This window comes from Dipodomys merriami, unplaced genomic scaffold (assembly GCF_024711535.1).
Source record: "Dipodomys merriami isolate MVZ:Mamm:240054 unplaced genomic scaffold, mDipMer1.0.p SCAF_15, whole genome shotgun sequence".
Lineage (NCBI taxonomy): Eukaryota > Metazoa > Chordata > Mammalia > Rodentia > Heteromyidae > Dipodomys > Dipodomys merriami.
This window is the reverse complement of record NW_027202826.1, coordinates 4,463,965-4,474,910: the sequence shown is the minus strand read 5'-3', so window position 1 is coordinate 4,474,910 and position 10,946 is coordinate 4,463,965. Positions and strand designations below refer to the sequence as shown.

Below are 10,946 nucleotides of genomic sequence, written 5' to 3'. Positions count from 1 at the left end.
GGGAGGCGGGCCGGCCGCCGCTTCCTGTCGGAGGACGCGCAAGGATCCGGGCGTCGGGGCGTGTGCGAGGGCGTGAGTGGTGCGGACCCTCGGCGTGTGTCTCCGGCCGCGGTCCCGCCTCCTCCCGCGCCCGCTGCCCGCGCCCGCTCCCCGCCCGCCGTGGAAGTCAATGTGAAGCAGCAGCTGCAGCCCCGGGGTAAACATGGCGACGTCTCTGCATGAGGGGCCCACGAACCAGCTGGATCTGCTCATCCGGGCCGGTAAGGACGGGCAACTTCCCGCGGTGCAGCGGTGCAGCGGGCGGGCGGGCGGGCGCACGAGGGCGGCGTCCCCGCGGCGGCGGTCAGGCCGGGCCGCGTCCGGGCCGGGCCGCCGCGGGGGGGGGGTCGTAATGGAGGCGGCGAGTCAGGAAGTGATCACCTTGGGGACCGCGCGCCCGGGCCCGGCGCCGCCGCGGGGCGCGGCGAAGTTGGGGACGGGGACGGCGCGCGCGGTGGCGCCTCCAGGAACCAGGAAGTGAGCGGCCGGCGGCGCCTGCCACGCTGTCTGCGGGGAGGCCGCCCCGACGCGGCCGTCCCGGCACTTCCGCGTGGACGGGGCCGGCGACCCGACCCGCCACCCGGCGCAGGACGCGGTCCCGAGTAACGGTCCCGGGAAGGGCCGGCGTGGAACCTCCGCGCCGCGGTCCGGGCCCGCCTCCCTCGGCGCCGCCGGCGTGGGGAGGACCGGGGTCTGCCCTTCCCGAGCGGGCTGTCGCCCAGGGGAGCGGGAGGGTGCGGAGCATGCTTTGTGCCTGCGTCCCGGGCCGCGGGCGCTCATCTTTGTAAACACGGGTGGACGTCAAGGAGCGGGCTGAGGGCGTCCCGGCCCCAGGTTCGCCTCTGCTTCGAGTAGCCCCTTCCCCTCCCCCAAACCTCCCACCATAGCGGAAGCGCCTGGGAGAGGACAGAGGCCCGGGATTGACAGCCCGGGGTTCCAATCTGCTGGCAGAGAGGTTCCAAATAAGAACGTTGACTTGCGGGGGCGGGACTAGCGGCCCGCGACGGCCAATGAGGGCTGGGCGGGAGTGGGGCTGACAATGTACGCATGGAATTGGAGGGAAGAGGGAGTGTAAACACGGAAGTGGCCGCGGTGGGGGATGTGCGGCGCCCCTGCCGCGGCGGAAGGGCACGGACGGGAGTTAGCGGCTGGCGGCGGGGCTCCGGGGCCCTCGGTCCGACCGAAGTCGGCGTCCGCGTCCCTCTCCGCGCCGCCCCCCGCGGGACCGGGGAGCCGAGGAGTCCCCCGGCAGTAGTGCCGTGGAGGACCTCGCGCTCCCCCACCATTGTCCCCACGCCGGGGTCTGGGAATGACCGGCGGCCGCGGCCCCGAGGCGGCGGGGAGCCACGACACGTGCTTCCTAAAACCACCCCGGAGCTTCGGGCACTGCCAGCTGTCCTGCCCGACAGTAATGGCGAACGGCTCCGCACTCGGTGGCGCTTGGCACCTTGCACTCGCTGCCACAGCCCCAAGTTAGCAGTCACGGCCCACTGCAGCGCGCAGACCGGCTCTGGATCCGCACAGAGCTGAGCCGCTGCAGCGTGAGCCGCCCAGTGAGGACTTGGCTCCTTTGTACTACTCGGGAATGCTGTGGCATGAATTAGTGTATTATTTGGCTTTGTAGTATTGGTTCTCCATGCTTACGACTGCAAGGGTCCGTGATGTTGGTGAGGCCTGAACGTGTATTTTTCAAAAGGTGTTGTTTTCCAGTGGTTAGGTGTACTTCTGACACTGTCCTAACATAGCCCCTGAAGACAGAACTCTTAAAGAAACGCTGTCAAGTTGAGAGCTTACTTTTTGCGAATGTCTTTTTTTTTTTTTAACCAGCTCTTGAAACAGATCAAATGTAACCTGTAGATACTTTGCTTGGAATGGATATTATAAAGGCACCTTTTAGTTTCACGATACAAAGTTTTGTCTTTTTATAAGGGTTCTGAATTAGTTTTTTGAGGTGCTTGGGATCTGCACCCCGGATCTCGCCTGCATGCTGTACGCATAGTGCTCTCCTTACAGTAAGCTTACCAGTAAGCTGTACATGCCAGGCTCTGAAAATGGTTTTCTAAAATGAATCCATTTCCTCGCCCTGCCCAATGCACTGCTGAATACACAAGTTAAGGTTTCTCATTTGATTATAGTAATATTGTAAACATTTTGCATATAATTCTTTTCAGATTGTTTTTTCACTCATGCTCATGTAATCTGAAGCGCCTATGCAGGCTTGATTGTAGAAAAGGAAATTCGAGACTGGTTTTATTCAGTGAATTTAAAAAGTTGAGAGAGGAAAGGTGATCCAAAAAAGTAGGATTCATGGCGCTAAAATTTTATTGCTGCTAATTTCCACCAATATGAGCAGAGTAATGTTTGAAAATTTTATGTTTGTAAGATCGACACAGTGAACTCGTTTATCTCCTTAAGGGAAGTCATTAAGTGTGTGGAGACAGACAGAAATCTAATGTAAAAATAGCTATAGTTATGGCAGTAATGTGTCGATGATTAGCATAGAATGAGTGATATTCATGAAAATCTGTAGAGGAGATGTGCTTTCAGTTGAATGTGGCTCATTTAACTTTTTCAAGCCAGGTAGAAGTCACTTAATATCACTGATATTGGATATATTAAGGCGCTAAAGAACATATTGCTTTATTTTCCGCCTTTAAAATGTAAGTATTATGTATTTGTATTTCTTTAGTTGCCAATATTAATGCTGCCAGAAAAGTTTCGAGTAAAAAACAGTTATTTGTTGTAAGTCATTTTCATTTAAAAATAATTTGTGGTTGAGACTTCAGGGAGAAATGAATATGAAAATAAAAATGAAACCTGTTAATTTTTTTGCTTGTTATTTTTTTAAGTCACAAACACCTTTTAATCTTCACAATGATAGCCATCATTATCTTGGTCTACACTGCTTATGAATTCCTTAACCTTTAACAATAAAATTATTTTTTACAATTCCGGTCATATGTATATTTGAATGTGTGTGTGAGTGTGTGCGTGTGTGCGTGTGTGCGTGCGTGTGTGCTGGTCCAGGGGCTTGAACTGAGCTCTTCTGCTCTACCACTTGAGCCACAGTTCCGCTTGGTAGTTAACTGGAGAGAAAAGTTACTTGGACTCACCTACGTGGGCTGGCTTGCAACAGTGGATCCTCAGATCTTAGCTTCCTGAGTAGCTGCGATTACAGGCCTGATCTGGGAACACCTGGATTTTCAGTCTTAAAATACAAATGCGTGCCATATTGAAACTTGAGGCTTACATGTTGAGTAAGTCCATGATACAATTTTATTTATTTTTATTACTATTAATATTGCAGTCCTGGGCTTGAACTCAGGGCCTGGGCACATCCCTGAACTTTTTTCTTCTCTCTCTCTCTCTCTCTCTCTTTCTCTCTCTCTCTCTCTCTCTCTCTCTCTCTCTCTCTCTCTCTCTCTCTCTCTCACTCTCACTCTCTTTCTCGAGGCTAGCACTCTACCACTTGAGCCACAGTGTCACTTGCAGCGTTTTTTGTTTATATGGTACTGAGGAATCGAACACAGGGCTTCATGTATGCTAGGCAAGCACTCTACCACTGAGCCACATTCCCAGCTGTGTGATACAATTTTAATAATTTAGATTCAGTTCTGTTTGTTGTGAAAGTATTCTATATGTATGATCTGGAGTTTCTGGAGAATTTTCAGTTTAAAGTATTTTGCGCTAAGTGCCAGTGGCTCACGCCTGTAATCCTAGCTATTCAGGAATCCAAGACCTGAATGTCTTAATTCAAAGCCACCCCAAGCAGAAAAGTCCACGAGACTTTTGCCTCCAGTTAACCAGCAACAAGCCAGAAGTGAAGATGTGGTTCAAATGGTAGAGTGCAAGCCTTAAGTGAGAGCCCCTTGGTCTTGAGTTCAAGGCCCAGCACCAGCTCACACAGAAGAATTTTATCTCCAAATACACAGTCCTTCACCTTTTCCTTTTATTTTTCTTTTCAAATTTAAAAAATAAATTTTGTACCAAGTAAATTATTAAAAGAGGAGGTAATTTTTCTGGAAATTTACCCTGAAAGTTTTCATTGACTTTCACAGTATTTTTGTAAGTTTGTCAAAGTTTATCATGAAATTTGCAAGTGAAAATCTTGTTTCTGGAATATCTAGTAAGATTTGGCATCCTTTATCCACAGTACTTGAAACAAAGGTATTTTGGATTTCAGAGATTTTTTAGATTTTGTAATATTTTCATAAACTCCAGAGGATTTCAGACTCCACATTCTCTGATTTGGGGGTGCTCAATTTGTATCAATTTTGAAAAGGCCCATCGATTTGAACACCACTACCACTACCAAAAAAAGCAGTGAAAAATAGATTAGTGGAAAAAAAATAGGAAATTGTTCAAATACAAACAGGAGTGATACTAGTTTTTTATTCTGAATAAAGTTGGTGATAGCTTAGTAGTAGATTGCTTGTCTTGCACATGTGAAGCTCTGGATTCTATCTCAAATATTGGAAGGAATTTTTATTTGAAAATGTATTGAAGAAATTACCCTTCAAAATTCATTGCAGCATTAATTATAAAGTTTATATAAAATTTTGAGTTGCAAAGTTGAGTGCTGGTGGCTAATGCTTGTAATCCTAACTACTCAGAAGGCTGAGCTCTAAGGTTCAGAGACAGCCTGGGCAGAAAAGTCTGAGGTAATAATTCTAGTTAATCCACAAATAAGTTGGCTGGGAAGAGTGGCTGTGAGGTGGTAGGGTGGCAGTCATAAGAAGAAACTGAGTGAGAGAGTATAGTCCTGAGTTCAAGTCCTAGTACTGGCGCATGCGTGCGCGCGCGCGCGTGCGCGCACACACACACACACACACACACACGAGTTAGAAAGTAATACCAAAGTATAAAAAAATCAGCACAATTCCAATACAGAACACTTTTCTTTAGAAGCAAATTTGATTGGTAGAGAAGAGCAAGTAGCAGAATGTTGTCATACTTTATTTAAAATATTTTTTCATGTAAATCTATAGTTTAAATGTTCAAAAATTCAAAGAAGTCATGTGTGGTGGTAAATACTTCAAGTCTTGGCTGGATTGTGAGTTCCAGGCCAACCTAGATTGTATAGAGATACTGTTTGAAAAGACATCAAACAAACAAATATTTACAAAAGCTTAAAAAAAAATCTAGTGCTATAATGTGGTCCTAAGATATACAAGGCCCCCAGTTGAAGCCCAATACTATTAAAAAAAATTCCCTTATATGTAAGTAGACAAATAACTGTACTTTAGGAACATAATCATATAGTTTTTTGTCTACATACTTATGTTTATATTAAGGAGCTAAAACTTAAACATAAGTAAATAACTTAGTAATTATTATTTTTTGTTGTTGTCAGTTGTGGGTCTTGAACGCACGGGGCATGGGCACTGTCTCTGAACCTCTTTGTGCTCAAGGCTAGCGCTCTACCTTTTGAGCCCCACAGCACCACTTCTAGTTTTTGAGTGATTAATTGGAGTTAAGAGTCTCATGGGGAGTTTTCTGCCTGGACTGGCTTTGAACTGCCATCCTCAAATCTCAGCCTTGTTGGGGAATTTTCTGTCAGGGCTGGCTTCAAACTGCCATCCTCAGATCTCAGCCTTCTGAGTAGCTTGGATTACAGGTGTGAGCTACTGGCATTCAACAAATGATCACATTTGAGGGTGAACTACAGCTATCCTTCTCAAACACCAGCTTCTAGGGATTCTGGAAGTTGAGAGTCTTTCACAGGCTTTGGGAGGATCTTCAGAATAACTAATTAAATAATACAGTATTAAGGCATTGCTTGTCTTTGTGCGTGTGTGAGTTCTGGCAATGGGCTTTGAACTGGGTCCTACCACGTTAGTCACACTGCTTCTTCTGCTATTTGCTGGTTAGTTGGAGATAAGAGTTCCTTGCCTTTATCTGCTGGACTGGCTTTGAGTCGCAGACCTTAGATTTCAGCCTCCTCAGAAGCTAGAATTATAGGTGAGAGTCACCGGCACCGACACAGACTTGTGTGTGGATGTGGGTGCACGTGCTGGTCCTGAGTCTTTTTTTTTTTTTTTTTTTTTTTGTCGGTTGTGGGGCCTGAACTCTGGGCCTGGGTGCTGTCCCTCAGCTCTTCAGCTCAAGGCTAGCACTCTACCACTTGAGCCACAGCGCCACTTCTGGCTTTTTCTGCTTATGTGGTGCTGAGCAATCGAACCCAGGGCCTCATGCATGCAAGGCAAGCACTCTACCACTGAGCCACCTTCCCTGCCCCATGGTCCTGAGTCTTGAACACAGGGCTTGGATGCTATCCCTGTGCTATACTTCCACTCTGGCTTTCTTGGTGTTCAATTGGAGATAAGAGTCTCACAGACTTTCCTATTCTGGCTGGCTTCAAACCATGATTCTCAGATCTAAGCCTCCTGAGTAGCTAGGATTACAGCTGTGAGCCACCAGTGCCCTGCTCAGAATGAGTTTTTTAGAGGCTAAATCATGATTTTCCACCACCATACTGAATAAAAGAGGAGATAAATAACTTCATCTACCTTCTTGTTTTGTTTTTGTTTCTGTTGGGTGGTCATGGGGCTTGAACTCTGGGGATGGGTGCTGTCCCTGAGCTCTTTTGCTCAAGGCTAGTGCTGTACCACTTTGAGCCACAGCTTCATTCCAATTTTCTGCTGGTTGATTGGAGATAGTCTCGTGAACTTTACTGCTTGGTCTAGCTAACCGAGATCCTCAGGTCTCAGCCTCCTGAATAGCTAGGATTACAGGTGTGAGCCACCAGCTACTGGCTCCATCTACCTTCTATTAAATCAAATATCAAGAAGAGTCACAGGGTTTCAGATGTAGCTCGGTGGTAGAACACCTGCTTAGCCAGTACTTGGCCCCGTTGTCAAACCCAGCACCATCAAAAAAATGTGCAAAAATGGAAAACAAAAAGCTATTCTTTAAAATTTTTCCTAAAAAGCTATTTATATAAAATATTTAAATAAGTATTAGATTTATTTTTAAAATGTATTAGTGTTTTACAGCTTTCTTGGTTTAAATAAATATCTAAGCACTTAATAGTCTCAAAAATCTCTTTGAATCTCTCCTTAATTTGATGGCAAAGGAGTTTTCTGTCCAGAAAAAGTTTGAGAAAGGTTGAATTAAGTGTTGCGAAGGTCACGTGTATGATTGCCTCTAGTCCCAAGTGGCTTTTCAATACTTGAATTGTGGCAAGCAAAGTGGAATTTTTTGGGGGGGTTATATGTGTGTGCTAGTCCTGGGGCTTGAACTCAGGGTTTGGGCACTGTTTGCTTAGGCTACCACTCTACCTCTTGAGCCATAGTTCTGCTTCCAGATTTTTTGGTAGTTAATTGGAGATAAGAATCTCATGGACTTATCTGCCTGGCTGGCTTTGGAGTGTGGTTCTCAAATCTCTGCCTCCTGAGTAGCTAGAATTATAGGCGTGAGCCACCTTCTTCCATTGGTTACATATTGAGATGGCAAAATTTTGGATACTGGGTTAAAGAGAAGGTGTTCATTTGACTTTTGCACTTTTAAAAATGTATCTACTAAGAAATACAACCCTTTGAAGTTTATTGATTTAGAAAATAATTTTGTTCTTTTCCCATTTTTCACTTTAAAATATAGCTGTATTAATTGAAGATTAAGGGAGAAGAAAGAGTACCTCAGACTTTAATTTTTGTTTTGTTCATGTGTATTGTTTGTTATTTCTGCTGTAGTCTTGAGGCTCATCTCTGGAGGATAAACTGAGGTAAATGAGCACAGAGATTGAATGGTGGATTTGTAATCTTGGTGTATGATGTAGCACCCAATGAAGTGTTTTCTGGTCTCTCCCCCCCCCCCCTCTGCCCCCCATTGCTTTCAAACTAAGTTGCTATTAAATTTTATTTTTGACTTGAGAACATTGTTAAGGACTAGATCTGTTGCCAGCAGTCTCTTAGGCAAAGCTGAGAGGTATGCCTCTTGTCAGACTTAATTACCAAGTTTGGTATTTTGTAACAGCTGTTAAGTGAATCAAGAATAGTCTACCATACAAACATTAGCTGATGAGAAAGATAGAAATGGAACACGCTTATTTTTACCAATAGTAAATGAAGACATAAGCAAATCCTATCTTTGGCCCTATGATTAAAATTGAAATAGTTGTAGAATTTATTGATGCACCCCCTGTTTCAAGGAGCATTGACTAGCACTGCCAACTAACTACGTGTAACTTGTTTTTTTTTCCCTAAAATAATTTGCTCATTTATTTGTCTTATAAATTTTTATACACAAAGCTGAGGACTTGTGGCCTATACCTGTAATCCTAGCTACTTAGGCAGCTGAGATCTGAGAATCATGTTTCAAAGCTACTCTGGGCAGGAAAGTTAACAACACTTGTGTCTCCCATTAACTACCAAAAAAATTGGAAGTGGAACTGTGGCTCAAGTGGTAGAGCGCTAGCTTGGGGCACCCAGGCTCCCGAGTTTAAGCCCCAGGATAGGCACGAAAAAAGTTTTTACACAAGTCTACATAGAGTACTTGTTAATCAAATTTTAAGAGGAACAGATTTTACTTTTCAGCTACTTTGTACAGCACCGTTAAATTGTTTACATTTTATAATGTGCAGCTTTAAATTTTTGTTTGAATTGTTAATCTAAATAGAATGAATAATTTTGAAATTTCTGAAAACTATCAAAATGAATAGAAGATATTGGGGGGAGGGAGGTTGGTCATGGGGCTTGAACTTAGGGCCCAGACACTATCCCTGGGCTTTATGTGCTCAAGTCTATACAGCGCTCTACCACTTTGAGCCACAATGCCACTTCCATTTTCCTGGAGATTAATTGGAGACAAGAGTCTCAAGGACTTTCCTGCCCGGGCTGGCTTCAAATCTCCATCCTCAGATTTCAACCTCCTGAGTAGCTAGGATTACAGGCATGAGCCCCTGGTGCCCAGCTTTAAAGCATTTGTTTTTGTTGTTGTTGGTTGTGGGGCTGAACTCAGGGCCTAGGCGTTGTCCCTAGGCTCTTTTGCTCAAAGCTAGTGCTCGACCACTTTGAGCCACTTTGGAAGAAAAATTTCCATTATTGGAAGTTACTTGTTGGTTGGGTCATAGCTGAGTTCTGTAGTATCATTCCCCCTCCCCTTCTCCAATTCTGCTTAAGTTAAAATAAAAGTATAAGGAGATACATTATTCATTTTTACACCATTTTACACTGTCATTGTTGCATTATTGTAAAAGTGACCTGAGGTTGACAGATTTTTGTTCATGCTTAGCCCAGATTTGGTAAATAAAAGCACCAGTTCACAGAGGTGTAGTACACATCCCCAAAAGGGAAGAACTCACTGCTCTCATATAGCAAGTTCACTTATTTTATGCCTGCCTTGCACTTTTTTTTTTTTTTTTTTTTGTCGGCCGTGGGGCTTGAACTCTGGGCCTGGGCGCTGTCCCTCAGCTCTTCAGCTCAAGGCGAGCGCTCTACCACTTGAGCTACAGCGCCACTTCCGGTTTTCTGGTGGTTTATTGGAGATAGGAGTCTCACGGTCTCTCCTGCCCGGGCTGGCTTTGAACCGCCATCTTCAGATCTCAGCCTCCTGAGTAGCTAGGATTACAGGCGTGAGCCACCAGCGCCCGGCCTGCCTTGCACTTTTTGATGCTCTCTGAATTCTTTTTAGAATATTATTATTATTATTTATTATGATTAAGTAGCTGTACAGAGGGGTTATAGTTCCATAAGTCAGGTTATGAGTACCATGCGACTTGTTCAATGTCATCCCTTCCTTTGTTGTCCCCCATCTTTCCTTTCCCATCCCTCCCCTGAAATTACATTTTTTTTTTACATAATACATATACATTAACTATAGTGACTGCTCACCTTCCTCCCTCTCTGCTGCTCTCTGCAGTCCCTGATTTGTACATTGACTATAGTTACTGCATTTGCTCACCTTCCTTCCTCTAGTCTGTGTCTCCCTGCTGCTCTCTGAAGGCCCAGAACCCACTCATGCTGGTATCAAAATTGATAGCACAGGGCCCAATACTCAGCAGCCACCCATTGATTGCATTCATATTCGATCGTTAGTTGATAATTCATGAGGGATTTTTAGATATATTCCCATCCTAATTTTAAGGCATGAACAAGTATAAATAAAATATTTAGAAGATATAATGTTGAATTTAACAGGGAGGGAAAGTTGAGGTCAGAAAAAATACATTTAAAAATAATTGGTACTTGGGGCTGGGAAGGTGGCTCAGTGGTAGAGTGCTTGCCTCGCATGCATGAGGCCCTGGGTTCGATTCCTCAGTACTACATAAGCAGGAAAAGCCGGAAGTGGTGCTGTGGCTCATGTGGTAGAGCGCTAGCCTTGAGCTGAAGAGCAGAGGGACAGCACCCAGGCCCAGAGTTTAGGCCCCACAACCGACCAAAAAAGAAAGAAAAAAAATTGGTACTAACATAAAATCGTGCGTTTGAAGACATACGTCAAGCTACTTAAGAATTTAGGACATTTAATATGTAACTGGGCAGTTTTTATTCTGTTTTTAACTTAAATATTCAGAAGTCTGGTAAAGTTCTATTTCTACGCAGATACCAAATACATGAAACTCAGTTACTTTGTAGTAGAGTTGTTAGGGTATATCTTACTACAGTTACGTAAGGAATTACTTTATCCCGTATGGTTTATTAATAGCACCTAAGACAGCAACTGAATTGCAACACCAAGCATACTTTAGAGAGAATGGTTCTTACGTTGTATTTTAAACTTTCAAGACCAGAGAATGATTTCCACCTGCATGTGAGTATTGTAGGGAGGTACTTTGAAAATGATACTTGAGGATGTTAGTAATACATTTTACTCAATACTAAGTTTTGAATGTAGAGCCAGAAGGGCTGCTCTCTGAAGCTCCAGTGTAGCTGCAGATAAGAGTAAGCAGGGTCACCTAAAGATAGATTGAC

General features: G+C 44.6%; 1 protein-coding gene across 8 annotated transcripts in view; it reads left to right on the top strand.

Moving 5' to 3' along the window:
• Elf2 (E74 like ETS transcription factor 2) overlaps positions 1–10,946 on the top strand; it is a 73,918-nt gene that overhangs the window by 45,231 nt on the left and 17,741 nt on the right. Inside the window, exon 1 of one of the 8 annotated variants that reach the window (XM_070022105.1) lies at positions 102–260. The exons of the other annotated variants lie outside the window; for them this stretch is intronic. Within the exon in view, the coding sequence (XP_069878206.1) occupies positions 203–260 (58 nt within the window). The 5' untranslated portion in view covers positions 102–202. Of the gene's footprint in view, positions 1–101; positions 261–10,946 lie in introns of those variants that run through there. 8 annotated transcript variants of the gene reach the window in all.